The 25,292-nt window shown below is 41.4% G+C and overlaps 1 protein-coding gene across 3 annotated transcripts in view; it reads left to right on the top strand.

Moving 5' to 3' along the window:
- Positions 1-25,292, top strand: part of mnt.L (MAX network transcriptional repressor L homeolog) — a 60,773-nt gene that overhangs the window by 9,132 nt on the left and 26,349 nt on the right. The window contains 3 exon segments of one of the 3 annotated variants that reach the window (NM_001095841.1): positions 10,985-11,567; positions 15,928-15,969; positions 17,843-17,954. In NM_001095841.1, coding sequence (NP_001089310.1) covers positions 10,985-11,567; positions 15,928-15,969; positions 17,843-17,954 — 737 coding nt within the window. 3 annotated transcript variants of the gene reach the window in all.

Here is a 25,292-nt window from a genome sequence, read left to right as displayed (position 1 = left end):
TTTTGGTGGATGAATTGTGCATTACCAGCACCTCATTCTGTCAAACCAAAAGAACTGAACAATGGAAGCAGTCCTGTAGTATGTATTGCTACTTGTATAGCCTCTGTACAGTATCAGTATGACTGGTGAGATACCATGGAGGATCAACCCGTGTATATCCACTTAAGAGTGGTTCACCTTTTTATAGTTTTTAATTTATTTGCCTTCTTCTGACTCTTTCTAAATTTAAATGGAGGTGACTGACTAAAAAAACGAATGAGCTGTAAGGCTACACATTTATTATTTTTATTATTATTACATTACTCATCTTTCTATTCAGGTCCTCTCTATTCAAATTCCATTGTATTATACAAATCAATCCATGGTCGTTAGGGTAATTTGGATCCTATAACCAGATTGTTAAAATTGCAAACTGGAGGGCTGCTTAATAAAAAATTAAAAACTCAAACCACAAATAATAAAAAATTAAAACTAATTGCAAATTGTCTCAGGATATCACTCTCTATCTACATCATACTAAAAATGAAGTCAAAGGTGAACAATGTCTTTAACCCCCAGATTTGATGTATTACTGTAGAGCTAGCCCTAGGCAATAGGTTTTTCCCCAGTAGAGTATACTGCTGAAAGAATATGCTAAAATGTAAAATAAAAATATTAACTAAAGTCCATGGAGTGGTTCACCTTGCAAACACTTTTTCAGTTGAGTAATTTTCATATTGTTCTCCAGAAATAGACTTTTTCATTTGTTTCCATTTTTTTTTATTACGGTTTTTCCAAAATCTAAGTTTTAAGGTTCCTGTCTTTGGTGTTTCAGTCTGGCAGCTCAGTAATTCAGGTGCAGATTCTGAACTGTTACAATTTTGCAACATTTAGTTTATACATTCTTCAGCAGCATCTCTGCAGTATTAGCAACTATTGTATCAATTTTAACAACTGCCTTTAATGAAACTCAGGGATTCTTACTCAGCAGGGACAAAGATAAGAAATGTATCAATTTAGTCGACGACCCCCCCATGTGCTTTAGAAAGGTGAATCGTTAGACTTTACACTTCAATTTTAGACAGTCACACACAGAAAATAGAGAGTAATTGAAAAAGTCATTATTTTTGGTGAACTATCTGAAAATAACTGAACTGAAAACCGGAAGCTAAGCGCTACAACTGTGACAGCAGCCCATTCTATTACACAGCTACGACGAGAGCCCTCAAAGCCCCTGGCAGCAGAGATGAAGACCACGGCGAACCTAAAGTCATGGAGGAACAGAAGACCCGGGATTGCTGCTAACAATCACCTGCTCTTTACAAAAAGACAACAGAGCCTTACACATCAGAAGAAAAAAAGCAGAACCAGAGCCAGCCATTGCCACACCGCACAACTGCCCCAACCTCGCAAAGCCAGCATAGGTTGAATGCAGCCACTCACAGCCACAATCCAGCCTCCATGTGCAGTCTGCCTCCGTTTTACTGCCTGGTGAGCGACTTTGCTCCAGCATGTTGGGCAGCTGAGGATGTTGAAGTGTCACGAACAGTGGCTTTGCAGGTTGTGTGGTGCAGCAATGGCCGGCTCTGGTTCTGCTTTTTTCTTCTGATGCGTGAGGCTCTTGTTGTCTTTGTGGCTCTAACTGTAAAGAGCAGGCGATTGATGCCAGCAATCCCGGGTCTTCTGTTTCTCCACGACTTAAGGTTCGCCGGGCTCGGGTGCGGGGCCGTGGTGCCGACTTCTTATTTTCCTCAGGTACCACGGGCTTGTCATCACTTGCCTACTAGCATGGGAAAGAGCACTGGGGCAGCGCTCAGTGTTCCACAGTCCTGCCACTACGAGGTAAGCTGGGGGAAACGAGGGGATTGCTGCCACGTCCCACAAAATCCGGCTTGTACCATGTGTAATAGAATGGGCTGCTGTCACAGTTGTAGCGCTTAGCTTCCGGTTTTGGCAGAAGTCGGGTTAGGGGGAAGATGCAGTGCGCAGAACTGCAGAGTGAGTCACCTTATCGCCTTTTTGCAGTACACAGGAAGTAGTGTTTTCAAACAGTATTTTTTTAATAAAGCATTGATTTTAATAAACTTTATGCAGGGTAGACCTATTATTACTGGGGGGAAATGGATTTTTTAATACAACATTTTTTAGTGTTAATGTTCCTTTAAGTTTACTTTTAGTATGTTATAAAATGGCTAATTTTAAGCAACTTCTTCAATTGGACTTAATATTTTCTATTTTTTTTTTTATAGTTTTTGAATTATTTGCCAACTTTTTCCAGCTTTCAAATGGGGGTCATTATTATTGCTACTTTTTATTACTTGTCTTTCTAGTCTAGTCCTCTGCTATTCATATTCCAGTCTCACATTCAAATCAGTGCATGGGTTGCGAGGGTAATTTGGGCCCTACCAACCAGATGAAATTTGAAAACTGAGAGCTGCTGAATAAAAAGTTAAAGAAGTCAAAAAAATGAAAACCAATTGCAAATTGTCTCAGAATATCACTCTCTGCATCATACTAAAAGTTAATCTAAAGGAGAACAACCCCTTTAACAAGACACCATTTTGTCTGCCAAAATAAATGTTAGCCTCCAGTTGCTCCTTGAAAGAGCATTTATTTTCCAGCCCTAAGCTTGGAATATAACTCTCTGTAAGAGAGGAAAGTTGGCGATATACCACCATGGCTTGATTTTCTAAAGCAGGTCCTAAAATCATAGAAACTGCTTCTGGGCTATCAGTACCTGTCCATATTAATATGTGGATGGTGGAGCCAATGGTCCTTCTCTAATTCCTTTTTTGGCTTTGTGTACAATAAAAAATCTTTTGTGCAAAGTTTTTAAAAACTGTGTGCTCAGGTCAGAATTAATACAAAATTTTGTGTTTTCACACAAAATACTTGTGTGTACCATAATTTATTGTGTGTGTAGGACTCAAAAATTTGTGTGCACAAGTGCACACCTTAGAGGGTACATTGCAAGCAACCCTTCTTGGTTGAACTATCCTCTAGTAACTTTAGGATTAGTACAGCGATAGCTGTGGTGTTATTGGTCCCTCAAATTTATTCATAGTTAACATGTCCTTTTACAAAAGGCAATTTGTAGCCAAAGTTCTCCTGAGACCCAAGACAAAAATTTGCTCAGTGTAAAGCCTAAAAGGTGAACTATACCTGTATGACTTTAAGAGGGGGTCATCCAGTTTCCAGTTTCTTTGGATTTGTAACCTTGATTCTGATTTGGTCACTGCTATTGTAAAAAACCCCAAAAAGAAATAAGCACTTAACAATATTTGTACATACATATTTTGTTATTCTTTTAATATGTAAAAATGGACCATTGTATTAAAAGAGGCCTGTGAAGATCTCCTCTCTATGTGCGAGATTATAGCTGTACCAAATTTCAGAACGTGTCCCTATCAGATATAGTGATCTTGAAGGCTCACAAGATTCCCCAATAAACTGCCAACTCAGTCAAGATTTGTAACCATGTTGTATTCAGCATTTATGCAAATTGCTGTTGAGAAACTGTTTCCATTCAATGATTACATCATAGCAAAGGGGGTAGAGTGTGCACAAAATATTGCTTTCCACATGTGGCTTTGGCACAACGTTTGCTTAGATGAATATGCAGAATTATAGTTCTTTAAATGTCTCCGTGCCGAGTGTTTTGCTATCCACGTGCCTGTTTGAGAACAGCTAATCCTCCCCTCCCCCATGCCTCTTCATTTCCCTGTGCCCTAGTTAAGCGTGAAAAGAGGAGGCGTGGCCCGATGAAACCGAGAGGGCGCCGGGAAATGCTCAACAGGTACTCTTGCATCCTTAACCAGTTTGGATTTATTCATCTGGGTCAGAGAAATTATGATGTATCCCCACACAACCTGTACTTCTGCTGCCCCGAGTTTGGATTCATGCCGTACATCGGCTTTTACCTTTCTAGGTCACCATGTGCACTTAAGTCTTACGCTGCCTTCAAGGAAAATCTCCTCAAGTTGTGACATCCAGATTACCATATCCAGTAATTCTAGCCATGTGTTTTTGTGGTGTGGTAGGAATTCTTGATGCAATGATAGGGGTGTATTTTATTATTATAAAGGCGTCAGCTGCCAACTGACTGGCATTCCATCTGCCTGCCTTAGGGCGCGAAATGAAAAATATATTTTATATATTATAAACATGTGTGTGTATATAGACAAAGTATTCCAACACTTGCTCGATCTCTCGTTTCTCATTTTTCCTGAATTACAAATTCTGCGCAGATATGTTCTCTGTGATATTTTTTTATTTCAAAGCAGTAAAATTCATTATAAAAGTCTTAGGTATAAGAACCAGAAATAAACTCTTTGCATAAATGTTCCCTGACACACTTGCAGGTGGTAGCATCATGCTGGGGGGCTGCTTTCCATCTCTTGGGGCTGAGCATCTGGTTAAAATAGAAGGAAGAATGAATGGCACAAAATACAAATAAAATCCCTGCAAGCTAACTGTTCAGTCTGGTAAAACAACAAGGACTTTCAGTACAATACTGATTCCAAACACAAGGCAAAGAAACATTGTTGTGACTGTGTCTCTAGAAGAAAATGTTAACTGTCCAGTTACATCCCCAAACTGAGAGTCTGAGACTCTGTGGCACTATTTGAAAATTAAGGCGTATGAGCTTTACTCTACTTACCAGAACAAGTAAGTACACTTGGAGAAAGTACACCTGCAAGAATGGGCTGAAGTCAGCTCTGAGTACTGTGCAAAACTGTATTGCTGCAAAACATGGCTCTGCAAAATAGGTCCGTTGGGCTAATATCACACATACAGTAGTTTTACTGCCAGTATATTTCCTTAGATGGAAAAACCCCCCAAACTGCCCATGACACCTCCCATTGACATTCATAGAAACTGTCTGTTAACAATGGTACAAGTAAGCCCAAAAGTGCTCAAATGTGTGTTTTCAGGAATTTTTCTTATATAAGACGCAACTTTCTTGTTTTTGACGCACGCTTAAAAGTCAGTAGAATCAATGGTTGCGTTTGGATCTCACAAATGCACTAAGCTGTGTATCAAAAACACCAACATGCTCGAACTCACCGATAAAGCCATGCCCACATGGCACACTTAGCTTATTTATGAACACTAGGCAAATTTACACCTGGGCAGTAACCCATAGCAACCAATGAGTCGTTGTTTTCAGCCAGCAGCAGGTAAAACAATGAAAACAAGCATCTTATTTGTTGCCATGGATCACTACTTAGCGTTTATAGATGAATGGAACCCAGCACAACTAACCTTAGTTAGACTTCTGCCTTATCTGGACTGCTGTCGCTAAGTAATAAACAAGTGATTCAAGACACTTGAAAAAAGCCATGATTATCCTGTGAATTATATCCTTATAAACGGTGAGTTCTGATGTCATCTGTTATAAACGGTGAGTTCTGATGTCATTTCTGTCACATGACTCACTGAAACTTGTGTATTATATATAATAAAGTACCCCCAGTTGTAAAATATGAGGATATTAGAAGTTACCTCGGAGTTCCATGACCTGTATAAAAAGACTTGGCATTCGGCCTCGTGTTTTTATACTGTCATGAAACCTCTCGGTAACTTATAATATCCTTATATTTTACAAGAGGGGATACTTTATTCACTATATAAACACTGTCATGATCTTCATTCAGCTATAGTTTAAACAAAATCTAGTGCAGCAAATGTATTCACTGCTAAGTTCACATTAGCTCAGTCGTCTCCACAAATCTCACCCCAACTGGCCTGCCCAGGTATTGCTCTGGGTCCCCGTAGGACCATTTGGGAACCGAAGCGTTAATGGATTTTCTTTCCCTTTAGAAAGAATGTGTGTCTTGTTCTCCAGTGAAACTCCTAACGTGACTGTGAATCACTAGACTGGCACATGAGAGTCATCCGGTTCTGTGTGACTGGCAGGGAGCTGCTTGCCAGGGTTGCAGGAGAGGAGAGGCACAGTTTGTTTGCTAAAAGAGTGAGTTATGAGGAAGAAGGAACTGAATAAAAAGAACTGGTTACTTTAACAATTAAAAAGACAAAAACAGTGCATTGTAGCATTTCTGATCTGTAATAAAACAGTTGGAATTAAAAGGTGTGACATTGAGTGCTGTTACAGTGCCAGAACCTATAGTGAGTATGAACTTTTTGTGTACTTCCATAGGGACCCTGTAAACTAGCATTTTCCAGGAGTAAAAATGGACCTTGGGGTGATCTGTCTTGTTAAACTATAATTAAGCAGTCTTTCTTTCTGTAGGTCATATTTACACCTATTCATCCCAGGCCATAGTTTCATGTCACAGAGTGTTCCAAAAGTGTTTGCAAGGTGGAACCATAAATATTTTTGGGGAGCAGCAGTATTGTGCTGGTGTAGATTTAAACTTATTAGTGCCATTTATGTTCCTGTGTTGGTATACTTGTGTCATAAGCAACAGGAAAGGCTGATTGTTAATCGGTTACAAGAATAGGATTTATTATCCAGAATGGTTGGATAAGGGATCTTTCCATTTGGATCCCCATACCTTAAGTCTGCTAAAAAATCAGTTACACATGCAATAAACCCAATTAGGATTGTTCTGCCACCAATTTGGATCCATGGAGCTTTGTTAACATCAAGAACAAGGTACTGTTTCGTATTACAGACGGATTACAATGGACTTTGTGGGTGATGACCGTCCTGGAATGAGGGATCCCAATATGCCTGAATATTGGTTTACCCTTGCTCATAATTCAATCCTCTCTTGTACTTTTTTGGGTACATGTTTGTGCTATAACCGGCAATATTTACATTTAGCCATCATAAAAGTTATACTTGCTGTAGAGGAGTACATAGGGTAATCCAAGCAGCTCAGGGCCATTAAACAACAGCACTAAGGGTAAGGGCATACCTGGAGATTCGCCTCTTCTTTGGGGTGACTAATGTCCCCGAACTGCTTCCCAGTGTCTTCCACCTGCTTCAATGAAAAAACGCCTGCGCCAATGCACTCGCGGCGCTTCGATTTCCGAAGTTTACTGGTGAGGTATACCCTACCCTTACCAAAACACAAATGTTGCAGTATTGTCATACCTAGTATTGTTGTGCGAGCCGGCCCGAAACCCTCAGGTCGGGCCAGCTGCCAAATAAAATCTTCGGGTCATGGGCGGGTTCAGTTTGAGCGGTTCCTTCTGCTCTCCTCACCCACTGCTGGCTTTCAGCTCCTCCATTTATAGATTTGCTCCTGAATTCCCTCGCCCCTTTCGTGACGTTATTGCAGTGTGGGACCGGGTCTTTAAATGGAGCTGGGTGTGGGTTGGGTAAGGGAGGCTTAGGGTCAGGTGCAGGTCCCAGAAATCTGGACCCGCATATCACTAATACCTATTATATCTGCACAATGTCTGGCTCAAAAAAGCCTGCCATCACTATTAGTGATGTGCGAGTCTGCTAGGAATCTGTGGGTTTGGTTTGGCAAGTTTGGGCCAACATCCACACGGGCTGGGCAGGTGTGGACAGGCTCAGGTTTAACTTTTCCTTCCTTTTCTTTTTTTCTACCTTATGATGCCTCTTTTCTACCACGAGCCGCTTGTAATTATTGGCACTAGCACGTGCCTGCTCTGCCCCATGTGCTTTGTGACGTCACAGACGTCAAACATGCAGATTACAAACAAATACTGATGTTCAATAGTAGGCAGGTTGGACATGTGTCTATAAATACAGGTGATGGGGGGGTCAGGTTGGGTGTGGGCGGGTTAGGTTAGGATGCAGGTCAAGAAAAAGTCAACCCACACATCATTATGGGTATAGGGCCACTGGGCAGATTTACAGAAGCCTTGAGCTGTTATCATTCCTGTCTAATGACTGATCACTAGCAGCATTTATCAGGATATCCCAGTTGGCATGACATTAGGCTGCTCTGCTGGATGCCTGCAATGGAATGTCATCTCAGTGATGGTGCCCCCTTAATCTACTCATTAGTATTTAGGTGATAGCTACAAATTACGGAAATACTTCTTATCCAGAAAACCCCAGGTCCTGATCAGTCTTGGTGAAAGGTCCCATACCTTTAGTACATTTATGGATGCATGTCAGGGGTTTATTAGACTGGGAAGTGGTGGAGGGGATTTTTCATCTCCCCTGCCTTTCTCTAGTAAAGCCTCCAATAGAAATGCATTCAAATAAAACACATAAAAGATGCTGATGCATCTGACTGGTTTGTGTTTCTTTGCTCTCTTTATTTCATTATAGATTGACAGTCAATGGATTGATTATATATTCTCTCATATTGACAGGAACAACATGTTTTACAAGTAGATCCCTGCAAAAAGGTTTATTTTCATACATATTTAAAACTCGCCTTTGTGTTTTGGAGATCTCCTGTTTCAAGACATAAAAATGCTGATGAACTGGCTTTTGAACTTTTGACTGGAGCAGTTTCATTTATAGTGACAGGCTATTTATAAAGTGCAGCAGGGCTGGCGTATCCGAAGCCTGGACTGTGTGTGCTCGCAGGATGGAAGACCTTGCATGGAACCTTCATTGCTTGGAGGTTTAAGTTGGGCAGTAACAATGTCTTAGTATGTCAATATGTTTTATTGCTACAGATGAAGTTATACCATTTGATCTTGCATTTAGCGAGCCAGATTGCAATGATGTTAAGCCTCTTGTAGTTAAAGTTTAGGTCTTTATGGAATGACTTAGGGCAGTACATACAATATCCAGATGAGGTCACATAGTGCACAAAAGTTTGGCATTTTCAACCTTCTTGGTTCACAGTCCCTCAGCCAATCACATTCCTTGCACAATATTTATTTATCGACGACATCGATAAGAATGAACATCGGGAACTGATGTTGATACGTTATATTAAATATAGGATCCATTATCCGGAAACCAATTATCCAGAAAGTTCAGAATTACGGAAAGGACGTCTCCCGTATATGTTGAAAAAGTAAATGCATCCTTTTTCAAATCAAGGCTGATGGCAATCTGAAACCTGAAACCACCATTAAGACTTGTATCAATTGCCTTTAAGTAAACTGATTTTCTAAATGAGGGTTTTTTTAAATGTAAAATTCTATTTCATTGTTGGTTGCTTGTCCGATTACAATCACTTGTTCCCCAGGCCTGTGTTCAATGAAAAATACACTGGCCCAATATAGATTACTATTGCAGATGTGCACAATCCTACAATCTATCTGGACAGCTGAACGTGCCATTAGGAAGTGACTAAAGATGGTGCTGTTCGCAATATATCCTGGTCTGGTTTATTGTTCAGTACAGAGGAGCACTAGTCCGAGGAATAAGGTCAACTATTGTAGTCACGTGGGTTGGGGATGGGGTTTAGGGTGCATGACAAAATAGACAACGCCAGTGATTTTTACTTTTTTGTCCTTTTACATCTCTGAGGGGCCATATTTTTAAAGGTGTGTTAAATATTTTTTTGCCAAAAAACTGTAAGTGAAATGGTGTATTAAAAAACGATTGTTATAATCCTTATGCATGAATTAGGACCATGCAACGCGGCCAAAACACAGAATTTCTTATTTTATGCCATAGTTTTGCACATCTAGACATTCATCATACTCAAGTACTCCTAATTTTAATATGCATACCATTGCATTTAAAGGAGTGGTTCACCTTTAAACTAACTTTTAATATGTTATTGAATGGCCAATTCAAAGCAACCTTACAATTGGTCTTCATTATTTACTTTTTATACTATTTTAATTATTTGCCTTTTTCTTCTGACTTGTCACTGACCCCATCTAAAAAATAAATGCTCTGTAAAACTACAAATATATTGTTATCGCTACTTTTTATTACTGATCTTTTTATTCAGCCCTTCTATTCATATTCCAGTCTGTTATTCAAATCAATGCATGGTTGCTGGGGTAAGTTGGACCCTAGCAACCAGATTGCTACAAATTGCAAACTGGAGAGCTGCTGAATAAAAAGCCAAATAACTCAAAACCCAAAAGTAATAAAAAATGAAAACAAATTGTCTCAGAATATCACTCTTTATATCATACTAAAAGTTAACTCAAAGGTGAACAACCCCTAATGGGGGTCAAGCATTACAGGAAGGAGCCTGTACACCTATTCCATTACCGTGCTTTACCTGAGGCAAAGTAAGTGTAATAAATAATAATAAAAAAGGGTGTTTAGCATTGCCTAAACATAACTAAACATTTTATGTTATGAGTGTGTGTATGAAGTGTTGAACCATAGTTGAAAAATGCAGAAATTATGCCTTAAACCAAGGAATATATTAAATAAACACTGATTTGCTCCCAAATGTCAGTGATATTAGGTGCCACTAGCTTGTCAGGAGTTGTGACACCAAATGTATATGGCGCACACTATATTTTAAATAGCCCATGGCCTGCTTTTATATGACTTCTATGAAATCTTAATTGCAATATAACACCGGATATACTGAATCATTGACCCCTTAATTAGAAAAGGTTGCAGTAATTAATTTTTTGTAACAGGGGCAACATTTAAATGTGAATTGTGTAGATATGTTTATTGACATGTGAATAACTTGTCATTGACTGTGCATTAACATTTGTTCTACTTGTAAAAAGCAACACAGTGCTGAGACTCTCAAATGAATTAATGTTTAGATAGACTGGTGACAATTGTCTGACACTTAAAGCTGCAAAAGATGCATTATTAAAGCTCTGAGAAGCCATCAGGAAATATTTGCTTACAAACTAATAAAGAGAGATGTTAAGTGTAAGCCCATTTTCCGCATAAACAATAAAAAGGAAAAAATAAATATAAATGCCATGTTATCTGCAGTCAGGATACGTAATGTATGGCCTTGTGTTGGCAGTGAGTTCTAATTAATGAATAGAAGGTTCTCCATTCTGATTTGTACTGCCTGTGTTCTCATGCACAATACTGAAGTAGCTTATTGCTGATGGAAATAGCCAGTGTGATAATACATTGAAAAGACCTGAAAAAAGAATAGCAAATGATATGCAGAATGCTGCCTGTTATTTCATGCTGTTTTCTGGTTTATTGCAGAGGAAAATGACAAGATTTTGGTGGAACAAGAGGAAGAAGAGGAGGAGGAAGAAGAAGAGGAAGAGAATAAAAGTGTATTGAGAACTGAAGAACATATAAATCAACTCCCACCTGATCCTGTAGCTCCCCCAGCTCCTGCACCTCCACCTCCACCACCACCTCCCCCATCTGCCCCTGTAACTGTCATCCCCCTACCTGTAGTAAGCTGCACTCCTCAGCCAGTAGTTCAGACAACAGTGTCACCTCCTGTTCTACAGCGCCATGCACCTGTTGTCAGTCCTCCTGTCCTCAACAAAGAAGTGTCCCTGCCACCTGTCATTCAGCGGCCACCAAGCACAGTGCTACCTGAAATCAAAACCACCCCTCTGAACATGGGAAGCCCCAAGCCATTACACCATTACCAAGCTCCCGTACTGGCCATTACACATCATCACCTTATGCAACAGCAACAACAGCAGCCTATACAGCCTCAGCCTACATCTCTACAGCCTCAGCAACAGCCCCATCCTCAACCCCTGGGTGCCCTCAGACTTCCAGTAACAGATGATGGAAGGTCCAATGAGCAGCGGCGGAGACCTGGAGGGTAAGGACTTCTTAGTGAGATACAACAACATAAAATCTCATCTTCACAACTTACATAATTTATGACCTGACTATAGGAATACACTGAAAATTGCAGCAGAGAGGTTAATTCTAGGGGCCCCAAATGTCATATGAATCCCTCTCGAACACAAAAATCCATGGTAATACCTTTGTGTTAAAGGTTTTTTTTTTAATATTTAATCTGCAGCCTGGCTCCAGTTCTAAACAATTTCCAACATCTTAAAGGCTTTTAAAGGTTGGGAAGTAGGGGTGATTTGCTTTTTAATTCTCACATTAGTGTCACCTAGCTGCTGTGCAAGGGGGCTCTCTTTCCAACTCAACAAACAGCAAAAATAATGATTGTATGTTGTACAAGATCTTCTGGCACTGAATTATAAACCTATCATCAGAGAAATGTCATTTGGTAGCCCTGAATTTATTTTTGCAGAAAACCAGATGTAACTCAAAGGACTAGGGGGACAAATTGATGGTCCTAGATTTCTACGACAACTGTTCTACAGACACTTGTCTAGTGGGAGTGCCATGGTACTACCAAATAGAGCTGGGACTCCGTTATCAAAACTGGTGAAATTTGTACCTGGACGGTTACCCATATCAACCAACCAGCTTTTTTTGGGGGGGGGGAACTACTATGGCCTTTATAAATGAAGATCTGAAACTCTTTTTAAGATGCTCCCAGCAGCCCTCCCCCCATCTTCTTTTCTTCTGATTCTCATCAAATCCTCTGAGCTGCTACCAATTGCCTGAGCATAGGGACCGGTTCACAGTATATACATAGCTGTCAACCAACCCTATGACATAAGGGAGATAACGATCCATTCCAGGCCTTTTTGAGAATTTATTTCATGTTATTTAGTGTGAAGAGGAATTCAGGCCTATAAACAAGACTGGGTCATTATCTCCTTTGTGGCATGGGGTTTAGAGCTCTAGAACTATGTACATTATTACATTTCACTAGACAATGCTGATTTTCTAATTCATCCAGAACATCACATGGCATAGAAATGAGTGCTTTGTGCATCAGTATGGATTCTTAACCAGCCATGTAGCAGCAGTCTAACCTCACTTTCTGCTAATAATATGATGACCTCCTAAGCTTAGCTTTTCAACTGCAGCCCAGAGCATGTACAGTGTCACCGATACTCAAAGCCAGTGTAACAAGATTCATGATGGGGAAATGTAAACAACTCTTAAGACACAGGTCATTCCTGTTATGGGGCTGATGAAATTCTAAACGACTACCTTATGTTCAGTGTATAAAACAGCATTTCTAGCCTTATCACTTTCTCCCTCCCCCCCCCTGTTCCCGCCCAGGTTATGTAAAGTGGTAACTGGTTTGGGAAAAAATGCACCATGCAATTTAAAGCCTTCCCCACAATAATAGAAAATGTTTCACAGAAGCGTACAGTCATACTGGCGACTGTGATAGTTTTCTATTATTGCGCCCCCTGCCACAAAGCCCCCTCTGCCCCTCCCAGACACAACCCCATCCCAGCTACAGCCCCCCCCCCCCCACATGTACCTTTTCCTGCGTGTCTGCAGCGAGGGCCAGGGAAGAAGGTCAGGGCAGCGACCGGGGTCAGGGAGGTAAGGAGAGCAGCAGTGTAGGGATGGGTCTGGGCCGGCGGGGCCCAAAAGTCTGTAGTGCCCTCTGCACTGTCAGGGCTGCGAGTTTAAGCCCACATAAAGAGAAAAGATCTATAGTAATTCCATGTTTGTGCAGTGACAAGTCTGCTCGGCAGAAAACAAGCAAGCAGTACCTTGTCTACAGTTTAGACTAAACATGTGATACCCATGAGATTTGCAGGATTGGGGCACTGCACATTCCCAAGTATTAATGGTTGTCTTTCAAAAAGCATGCCATTTCTTGGTGCTAGAGTGCAGAATATCAGAGTCCGTTTATTGGATGGGAGTGATTGTGCATAGCTAACAGTGTTTTTTGTGTGTGTAATCTTTTGCTGACTCGCAATCCATGTACGGTGATAGTGATGTTACAGGTACCCTAAGAAATTAAGTGGTTACTGAACCCTAAATAACGAATTATACTTACTGTAGACTGACAATATCCCACACTGGCACCTTCATGTCCCTGGATAAGTATAGAAAAGACTAGTTGTAATTGATCTGCTTCAGACTGATACTACGTTGCTTCCAAATTAGTTCTGCTGATAAAGGGAAAGGGTCTGTAGATATTAGGAATGAATAGGAAAACATTGGATTTGTTGAGGGTGCAACACATTTTTACCATGTGGTATAGAGCTGCAACCTTTTGGGTGGGGGCCCTGTTTTTTTATCAGACAGGTTAACTGAATAAACAGTTTGCTAATGTTTATGTGTTGGTACCAGTTTTTGATAGCAGATGAGAAAAATTGAAAGCTACTGGGTCTGTTTCACTCTAGTTTGAGTTCAGTAATAAGCTGTTTGGACAAACCATAGGACTGTTCAGTGCAACACAAAGGTTATTGCTAGGTTTAATTCTATTATGACAATATACCAGAGATTTATATAACAGAAATAAACTCCTGGGTTGCTTTGGCTGTATGTTTTGGATCATTGTCCATCTGTATTATGAAATGCCTCCCAATCAATTTGACTACATTTAGCTGGATTTGAGCAGACAGTGTCTCTGAACACCTCACAATTCATTCGACTGCTTCTGTCCTGTGTCACATCATGGATAAACACTAGTGTCCCAGTGCCACTGGCAGCCATGCACGCCCAAGCCATCACACTGCCTCCGCCATGTTTTATAGAGATGTGGTATGCTTTGGATCATGAGCTGTTCCATGGCTTCTCCATACTTTTCTTGTCATCATTCTGGTAGAGGTTGATCTTGGTTTCATCTGTCCAAAGAATGTTTTTCCAGAACTGTGCTGACTTTTTTAGATGTTTTTTTTTTTTAAGCAAAGTCCAATCTAGCCTTTCTATTCTTGAGGCTTATGAGTGGCTTGCACCTTGCAGTGCACCCTCTGTATTTACTTTCATGCAGTCTTCTCTTTATGGTAGACTTGAATATCAATACGCCTACCTCCTGGAGAGCGTTGTTCACTTGTTTGGTTGTTTTCAAGGGGTTTCTCTTCACCATGAAAATGATTCTGCGATCATCCACCACTGTTGTCTTCCGTGGTCGTCCAGGTCTTTTTGCATTGCTGAGTTCACCAGTGCTTTCTTTCTTTCTCAGGATGTACCAAACTGTAGATTTTGCCACTCCTAATATTGTAGCAATTTCTCGGATGTTTTTTTTCTGTTTTTGCAGCTTAAGGATGGCTTGTTCACCTGCATGGAGAGTTCCTTTGACCGCACGTTGTTTGGTTCACAGCAAAATCTTCCACATACAAGCACCCCCCTCAAATCAACTCTAGGGCTTTTATCTGCTTCATTGATAATGATATAACGAAGAAATTCGTTATTGTTTTCTTTGAAATAGTCTTTGAGTCAACTGTCAATTACTTTTGCGCTTCTGAAATAAAGTGATTGTGTTAAAAAAAAAAAAGGCTTTAGTTCCTCACGTTTTTAGGCAATCTTTTTGTTCAACCCACTGAATTAAAGCTGAAAGTCTGCAGTTCAACTGCATCTGAGTTGTTTCATTTAAAATTCATTGTGGTAATGTACAGAACCAAAATTAGAAAAAAAGTTGCCTGTGTCCAAAGATTTATGGACCTAACTGTATATATATATATATCACTTTAACTGGGTTAATTTTCTTGCAGCATAACACCCTTACTGCTTTTTCCTCACTTGTTCTAGGAAAATGAAATTCCTCCAGGTCAGATATTGTAAAACGAAAATGCAATGCAGGTCATTACTAGGGATGGGCGAATTTTTTTGCCTTCATTTGCTGCAAAAATTACGCCCATAGACTTTATGCATGGTGGCGTGCGTCAAAAAAAAAAAAAAAAAGACGCACGCAACATATTTTTTTTGACACCCATACACTTTAATGGGCGTCAGCAACATTTCGCCGGCAGCGGGTAAAATTCGACCATCCCTAGTCATTACTGTGAGTGACCATATTACTGTGCAAAATTAAGACTGTTCCCAATCAGCCAGCTAGACCGCTCATATATTTAAAAAAAAACAAAAAAAAAACAAAACAGTAATATTCATGAATGGCACATAATACAAATTTACAGAGTTGCAAAATTTTCTATCTATATAGTTTTTTTTAACTTGTTGACAAGGAAGAGGTTATTTTCCCCATCAGGTAAAGTAGTTTAGATTATATAGACTTTGCTTCTGGTCCTTATGGGCCTACATACGTTAAAAGAAAAGCATCAAATTCAGATTTCATCAAGTCCTAAATTTTTTTTGTTTTTTTGTTTTTTTTCTTTTGCGTGCAGGGCAGGCACCCGGGAAGTCCATAATAAACTGGAGAAGAACAGGTGTGTATTTAAGCCAGGCCCTGTTTTGTTTAGTCTCTGGTTTACGCTTCCTATTCAATTTCAGCATAACTTCCTGCCTACTTTTAAATGACCTCTCTTCACGGATTGCGTGCAGAAATGCATGTGACCTTGACCCACGCTTTTCTTGCACTGGAGTTTAAATCCATTAATTGCTGCAGGGCGTTTATAATTAATTGCTGTGCAGTGTTGCTGGACTCCACTAGTAATGGACTGGTCTTCCGTTTATCAGAAAAACACTGCTCTCCTTTTGAAACCTGGGATGCACTTTCTACACTGAATAGGCTTACATATGGCTTTATATGTCCACCTTGCAGCCATACAGCATTTATTCAGCAACATCTCCCAGCATCCCATGGGTGTCCAAAGGCTTTCATATGGTGCTATAAGTTGTTGGATGGCTGCAGAGTTGACCTTATTAATGTCCCAGTGGAATATGGATTATTTTTCATTCATAGGAAAATCATTGATATCTATCCGCCTTAGAGGTAGGTTACAATTGCTATTGGGCTTAACTAGCAACATGGTATGAATTTGCACATTCAACTAATTCATAGCAACCAAAACATTATTTGCAGTAAAACTCAATAATAAATAAGGAGGGAGAGAGGCTAAAAAATACCTGCAGGATTAATGCATGGCTACAGCAAAGTGAGTCTTTCCTCCCACCTTACTACAGACTTGTTGCTCAGGGAACATTAGGGTGTTGATGTTCCTGACTGATCTGTAACCAGTGCTGTATATTATTATTAAAGGGGTTGTTCACCTTTGAACTAACTTTTATTATGCTGTAGAGAGGGGATCTTCTGAGACAATTTGCAGTTGATCTTAATTTTGATTTTCTGTTTTTTTTTTATTATTATTTAGCTTTTGTTCAGTAGCTCTCCAGTTTGGAATTTCAGCAGCTATCAGGTTGCTAGGGTCCAAATTACCTTGGCAACCAGTTGTTTGAATGAAAGACTACAATATGAACAGAAGAGGACCTGAATAGAAAGATATATAATAAAAAGTAGCAATAACAATACAATTTGTAGCCTCTCTGAGAAATAGTTTGTGGGCTGCCTGGGTTAGTGACCCCCATTTGAAAGCTGGAAAGATTCAGAAGAAGAAAGCAAATATTTCAAAAACCATAAAACTTTAAAATCTAACATTCTATAGCATATTAAAAGTTAACTTGAAGGTGAACAATCCTTTTAACTCATACAAAATGCTAATATACTCCACATCGTTGTACAATAAATGGGTGTATATATTAAACATAGAAGAATACATACAAAAACAAATGATAAGAAATACAAGGGGCACAAGGGGTAAAGATGGCCCTGCCCAAAAGACCTTACATTTAAGAGATGTGAGCAGTAGTCAGTTTTTCTTGGGAATGTTGTGGTCCCTACTAGAAATGCACTCACTGAGTCAAAACCAATTGCTTCTTGATAGCTGGATTGGGGTGAATTTGTACCATGTTGTTAAATAGGCCCATTAATTTTACATACCATGAGATAAATTTACTAAAGCACTTGGTCCTTAATGTGCATTGTTGTTCTCATCTAAGTGTGGATGTTTCAAGCAGTGTTTTTTTTGTTTTTCTTCATTTAAATCGCATTTCTCTGGACAGTGTAGCTAATGCCTACACTTGGCTCTGTCAACTTGTGAGTCTGTGATCAGTATATGTATGCCTGGTCTGCATGTCACAATCACTAACAAATGTTTGTATGTGTAATTTCTGAAAATTATGTTTTTGGGGGGGGGGAACTAAATAAACAGCTGATAACAGAAACTATGAAAGTGTCACTGATCTACAATTCTGTCCATTTCTCTCTATTAGAAGTTACATGTATTTCCTCTGTTTCCACAGACGAGCACACCTTAAAGAATGTTTTGAGACTCTAAAGAGGAACATCCCTAATGTAGATGACAAAAAGACCTCCAACCTCAGTGTATTAAGGAGTGCCCTGCGATATATACAGGTATGTTGTTAAATGTGCATGTATATTGGTAACAGTATATACTTTAACATACCTCCCAACTGTCGGAGGGACAGTCCCTCTTTTGACAGCTCAACCTGCAGTCCCTCATTTGTACTGGAAAGTCCCTATTTTCTCTGCACTGAACAGCCAGAAAAAGAAACAAAGTTTCTCACTTAATTGGCTTTTAGAAGAGAGCACAGAACAGGTAACAGGTGCAAATAAGATACTTTGTAACAATTTTGAGACACAAAAAAACAGTTTAGATAAGGAGAAATATTTTCAAACTTTCATAACCTGCCAAATTTTGTAAAATTAACATGGTAATTGGGGGGCGTGGCCACAGAAAGGGGCGTGACCAAAAAAATTTGCTGTTCTACGTGCGAAAAAATTTTATGTACGTCTTTTTACTTCCAAAATGTTGGGAGGTATGCTTTAATATTACCTATACTTTAATATTACCTGATTGCATTGGTGCAGTAGTAAAGTGATGAGGTGATAATGGGCTATTTCTCAAACGTCCCTTGGCAGCACAGGTACCAAAGGGTTAATGTCCTCTTCCCTTTAGGAGGCAGGATGACAGAAAAAGAACTGTGGGACAGCTCCTCCTCTTCCCGACATTAGCCCAACCCCTTCAGTTTTTTGTCATCCTGCTCTCTAGGAGGTAGGTATTTTTTTCTTTCCTTACCAAAAATCTAGGAATCAATTGGGTATGCTTTTGCGCTACCCTTACCACAATATAGGAGAAGTGTGCGGGTATTAGCATGCTGTTGCGCTGCAATATACCATCTGTTTATACATTAAGTTATCCGGAATATGGTAATCGGTTACCAAGGGTCACAGCACACTCCAGGGCATGGTATGCAGAGTGCTACCGAGTCCCCATATACACACACACTTATTACAAGGCATGCGTCTGCGCTACCACAGTATGTGATATAAGAAGGCATGCTTCCGCGCTGCCACAATCTAAGGGAGAAAGCATGCTTTCGCGCTGCTACGAGCGCATACTAATGGCGGACATATGCGCACAGTGAAGAGGAGGTCAGGGGGAAGGACACGCACAACAGGGGAAAGGACACGCACAACGCGATGACGTCACCGCGCCCCGGGCGAGTTTCGCGCCCTTTCACTAATACACAGCGGTAGTGTATACGCTGAGCGCGCAGTGCGGCACAATAATCAGGAAGACTCTCATTTCGATAGAGAACTGGGAAGCTCCTACCGTTTTCAACATTACCCTGACCCCCTTCAGACTAACAAGGTAACGTCTTGCTACTCTTCTTTTCTGGTGAAATTCTCCCTATCACGCCAATTCTCCTGTCTGCCTCACTAACATAGTGCCTTGTCATTATGGAAGGGGAGACCACAGCTGCTGCTTTGGGCCCAACTCAATTGGGGGAAGCTAGTCAATTACCCGCCAAAAAGTCCTCAAGTAAGCGGACTAAGGCTCCCACTAGTGGTTATAATAAAAAACCCAGAACAGACACTCCCCCTCCAGAAAACAGCCCACCACCAGCAGAAATGCCAGATTGGCTCAAAAATTTTCAAAAGTCCTTTTTGGGGATGACCTCATCCATTGAGAAGTTAGCGACAGCAGCTATGCAAAAGCAAAAATCTACTACTACTATTTTTCAACCTGCACCAGGCACTTCAGAAGCAGGTCCACAATCCTCGGATGAGGACCCATTCTTAGACCCTAACGATTCAGATTCTGACCAAATAGAAACTGCATCTCAAACACCAAAAAGGTCACAATCGGAAGCAGTGGACGCACTGCTGGCGGATATGTTTGTCACGTTAGACCTACAAGAGGAAACAAAAGAGGTTAAAACCCTTGACAAACTTTTTGGCTCAGTTATGAAGCCACAGAGGCACTTCCCAGTCCACGAAACAGTGGAAGAAGTGATTAAAAAAGAATGGAAATTTCCTGATAGGAAACTATCCAGAGACAAACGGTTGGATAATCTCTATCCTTTTCACCAACAATACAAAGATAAATGGGATCAAGTACCCAAGGTAGACGCCCCGGTGGCCCGATTGGCGAAACGGACTACCATTCCGTTGGAAGATGGCACTTCCTTCAAAGACCCCATGGATCGTAAGACTGAAAGTCTGCTAAAGAACATCTTTACATCTACCACATCTGCGTTCAAACCTACTATAGCCACAGCATGTGTAACACGAACACTTACCCTGTGGGCTCAGGAAGCCATGCAGGAAGCATCTGACGAGGAATTCGACATGGCCACTCACCTCTCAAAAATGCTAAACGCAATTCATTACCTATGTGATGCATCAATGGATACATTACATCTACTCGCTAAATCCTCTGCATTAGCTATCGCTGCAAGAAGAGCATTGTGGCTGAAACCATGGAGTGCAGACCCAGCTTCCAAAAAGAACCTGGTATCTCTACCATTCACAGGAACCACACTTTTTGGAAGTGAACTAGACACTTTAATTTCCAAGATCTCAGGGGGAAAGAGCAACTTCTTACCCCAGGACAGGAGACCCAGACCCCAGCAAAGTTCACAACGTTCCTTCCGACCTTTTTACAATAAACGTTTTAATCAAAATTTCTCAAGGAATTCGAGAAATAACACAGGAACTACTTCTAAAGGTTTCCGGGGATCTGGAAAGTCAACATGGAACCCCTCACAAAGAAGACAAACCAAACCCTCCACCACAGACAAACAGGACTCCTGAGGCCTTAGCCGCCTCAAATCCTCGGGAGGCGGTTGGTGGACGACTCAGTTTTTTCAAAGAGGCATGGCTTGCGAACACTTCAGACAAATGGGTTCACAAAGTGATCACTTATGGTTACGAACCTTTTTTCAACCAACTTCCACCAACCAGATTCTTAAGGTCCAAGATACCATCCAAACCAGACAAGAAAACTGCCTTCCTTACCACCATTCAGGAAATGCTAAGAAAGGAAGTCATTGTTCCAGTACCTATACACCAACGCAACCAAGGTTTTTATTCGAACCTCTTCATGGTTCCCAAGAAAGACAGTTCTCTTCGCCCTGTCCTGGATTTAAAGAAACTGAACCGTTTTCTGCAGGTACCCACCTTCAAGATGGAGTCTCTGAGAGCAGTCATCGCCAATGTAGAGCAAGGCGACTACTTCACCTCGATAGACTTAAAAGATGCATATCTGCACATTCCAATTCATCCGTTCTATCAAAGATTTCTACGGTTCGCAATACTCAACGAACATTTCCAGTTCCAGGCTCTACCCTTCGGCCTAGCCACGGCACCAAGGGTGTTCACCAAGGTCATGGCCAGTTTGGTGGCTTACATGAGGGAACAACACTTAATCATTATTCCATATCTGGACGACCTTCTTCTCCGAGCCCCATCCAGACAGAGGGCAGTACAACATACAGAGACATGCCAAGCCATACTGAAACAGCATGGGTGGATAATCCATCCAACAAAGAGCTCCCTGTCACCAGCCCAGTCAATCGTTTTTTTGGGAGCACTATTCGATTCTCAAAGACACAGAGTTTTTCTCACTCAAGAAAAAGTTCAGAAGGTTATCTCAGCGACTTTGTCGGCCATCCAAAAGATAGACATTTCCATAAGAAAGGGGATGCATCTATTAGGCCTTATGACAGCTTCAATAGATCTGGTGCCCTACGCTCAATTCCACATGAGACTACTTCAACTGGAACTCCTCCAAAAATGGAACAGATCACCAACATCGCTCGACACCAAAATTCGTCTATCTCAACACACCAAGCAGTCCTTAATTTGGTGGACAGAGAACCAAAACCTGTCAATCGGGCGAGCCTGCTCAGTGACGAACACTGTCACAGTGACCACGGATGCAAGCTTAACTGGCTGGGGAGGAGTGTTCCAAGACTTGACTGTGCAAGGACAATGGTCAGCAGCAGAAGCAGATCTGCCAATCAATGTACTCGAACTAAGAGCTATCAGACACGCTCTAGTACACTGGACTACTGTTCTTCGCGATATTCCCATAAAGGTACAGACGGACAATGCTACAGCCGTAGCCTACTTGAACCATCAAGGCGGCACCCACAGTCGGGCAGCCTGGGAAGAGACAGCCAGGATTCTTGCCTGGGCGGAACGAACAGTTCCACAGATTTCAGCCATTTACATTCCAGGCCAAGAGAACTGGGAAGCAGACTTTCTCAGTCGGCAGACTCTGGATCCAGGGGAATGGAAGCTGAATCGCCAGATATTCATTCAAATAGCCAACAGGTGGGGATGGCCACAAATCGACCTGATGGCGTCGTCATTCAATCACCAACTTACAGCGTATTGCACAAGGTATCGCGATCGCAAGGCCACAGCAGTAGATGCACTCACCATCAACTGGGATTTCGATCTTGTTTATATATTCCCACCACTACCGATGTTACACAAAGTCCTGAGAAAGCTCAAACTGCACTACACCAAGGCCATAGTAATAGCGCCATACTGGCCCCGGAGGGCATGGTTCTCGGATCTACAGACCATGTCCATAACCGAACCCTGGAGACTCCCACTGTGGCCCGATCTTCTGACTCAGGGTCCATACCTACACCACAATCTAGGCATGCTAGCCCTGACGGCATGGCTATTGAAACCGCAGTGTGGACACAGAAAGGTTTCTCCCACTCAGTAGTACAGACGATGTTACAAGCTAGGAAGAAATCCACCAAAAGGTCATACCACAGAATCTGGAAGACCTTTTTGGAATGGTGCAGCCGCAATCGGTTAGACCATACATCCATTCTTGTGGCAGAATTGTTGGACTTCTTACAACATGGCTTAGACAAAGGCCTCGCAGCTAGTTCTCTCAAAGTTCAGGTGTCTGCTCTTTCACTTTTGCTTCAACGACCTTTAGCAGAGCTAAAAGACATAAAGACTTTCCTACAAGCCGCTCAACACATGCGCCCCCGTTGGCGTACACCAACACCTCCATGGGACCTCACTTTGGTCCTACACGCGCTACAGAAACCACCATTTGAGCCTATGCACTCCATCAGTTTGAAATTGCTTTCCCTAAAAGTGAGCTTTCTAGTGGCCATTGCATCTGCAAGACGAGTCTCGGAACTCGCGGCGCTTTCTTGCCGACCCCCTCTATGTGTGATACACGAGGATAAGGTTGTTCTTCGCACTCAACCAGAGTTTTTACCAAAGGTAGTATCTGACTACCACATTAATCAAGAGATTGTCTTACCTTCATTATGTCCGAAACCAAAAAATGCAAAGGAGAAAGCCCTACACACACTAGACGTGGTAAGGGCAATCAAGTACTACTTACACAGAACTCAAGATTTCAGGCAATCAGAGTCGCTATTTATCTTGTTCGGAGCACCACAACGGGGCAACAAAGCTAGCCCCACATCTATCAGCAGATGGATCAGAGAAACAATTCTCTTGGCTTACGCAGAGAAAGGAAGACAATCTCCATTCAGAATTACAGCACATTCCACAAGGGCTCTTAGTTCGTCTTGGGCTCAAGCGAATCAGGCTTCCGCAGATCAGATTTGCCGTGCTGCCACGTGGTCCTCGGTCCACACGTTTACAAAATTTTACAAGTTCAATGTTTATGCCTCATCCCAGGCAATTTTTGGCCGTAAAGTTCTACAAGCGGCAGTTGTGTAAGAGTCTCCTTCTACTATAATGTAAGGCTCTAAATCTGTTGTTTACTTATCTAATTAATCATTACTTCTCTTCGTTGTTACTATTTTCTATTTCTATCCCACCCTTCTGCTTTGGGACTTAACCCTTTGGTACCTGTGCTGCCAAGGGACGTTTGAGAAAACAGGATTTGTGTACTCACCGATAAATCCGTTTCTCTAAGTCCCGAACAGGCAGCACAGGAAGTTCCCACCCTGTTAGCTCTTAATTTCCTATTTTTTCTATGCTTGATAACAACAACTGAAGGGGTTGGGCTAATGTCGGGAAGAGGAGGAGCTGTCCCACAGTTCTTTTTCTGTCATCCTGCCTCCTAAAGGGAAGAGGACATTAACCCTTTGGTACCTGTGCTGCCTGTTCGGGACTTAGAGAAACGGATTTATCGGTGAGTACACAAATCCTGTTTTCTCTACTATATGTTTATAAAGTGTTATGCTAATGCTCATGATGGTCTTGATCTATGTCTTTGGCTTCCATATGAAATTCTGGAGAAGAATAAGATGTGCCATCACCTCTACTCTGTGCTTCTTACTGTTGCTTTACTACCTTTAATTTAGACCTGTGTGCTGATTTAAAGGAGAAGGAAAGGTTAAAAGTAAGTAAGCCTTATCAGAAAGGTCCACCTAAATGTACAAGTAAACCCTCTTTCAAAAGAAACACTGCATTTATTTCCTTCTTTTGTGTGTACATGGGCTTCTGTATCAGACTTCCTGCCATCAGCCTCCTTGCCTCTGGTTCAGTTTGCTCCTCTTCCCCCCCCCTTCTCAACTGTAATCTGAGCCCAGAGCTATAATTGAGCAGGGAGAGACTCAGGCAGGAAGTGATGTTATACCAAGCTAATACTGCAGCTGCTATCCTAAACAAACCAAGAGCTTCTAGAGCTTTTTACTCAGGTATGGTAAAATATTCTACAGAGTAAATATAGCATTCTATTGCAGCTAATCTATTGGCAATAAAATTCCTTTGTAGCTTTCCTTCTCCTTTAAAGTACAGACTATGCACTTTAAAGTCTAGCTCTATGTTTTAAGACCAAAAGCATCACCCATTATTCAGCCATCAGTGAATAACATTTAAGAAGCTAAATAACAGTATATACAGTATATAAACATCTTCAAGCCTTGATAGATTTAAATTGTAATTGCTAAATCTACTAGGCTTTTTTTTAAATGGCAACATGTGTTTACTGAACCAACATCACAGAGGTTCAACAGCCCTATAACTTTAATCATCATGCCTTCAAAGTGGTCCACAGCAGCTCCCCATCTTCTGAATTTGCTTAGCCATCTTGAAAGTGTTGGCGACACTGTCCCTACTCACTGTGCTGTAAGCTGCTGCAGAGATGCTTAGGGTAGGGACACACTGGGCGATTTGGGGAGATTTAGTCGCCTGGCGACTAATCGCAGCGACTTTTCTCCCCGAATGCTTCCCCTCGCTCTGCGCCTGGCTAAAATGAAAAATCGCCTGCGCTAATCACACGCGGCGATTCGTTTTCCGAAGTCGCCCGAAGTTGCCTCACAAGGAAACTTCGGGCGACTTCGGAAAACGAATCGCCGCGTGTGATTAGCGCAGGCGATTTTTCATTTTAGCCAGGCGCAGAGCGAGGGGAAGCATTCGGGGAAGATTGGTCGTGGAAAGTCGCGGCGATTAGTCGCCAGGCGGTTAAATCTCCCCAAATCGCCCAGT

This window comes from Xenopus laevis, chromosome 2L, assembly GCF_017654675.1.
Source record: "Xenopus laevis strain J_2021 chromosome 2L, Xenopus_laevis_v10.1, whole genome shotgun sequence".
Classification (NCBI taxonomy): domain Eukaryota; kingdom Metazoa; phylum Chordata; class Amphibia; order Anura; family Pipidae; genus Xenopus; species Xenopus laevis.
The sequence above is the reverse complement of the archived record's forward strand: the minus strand, read 5'-3'. Positions and strand labels throughout refer to the sequence as shown.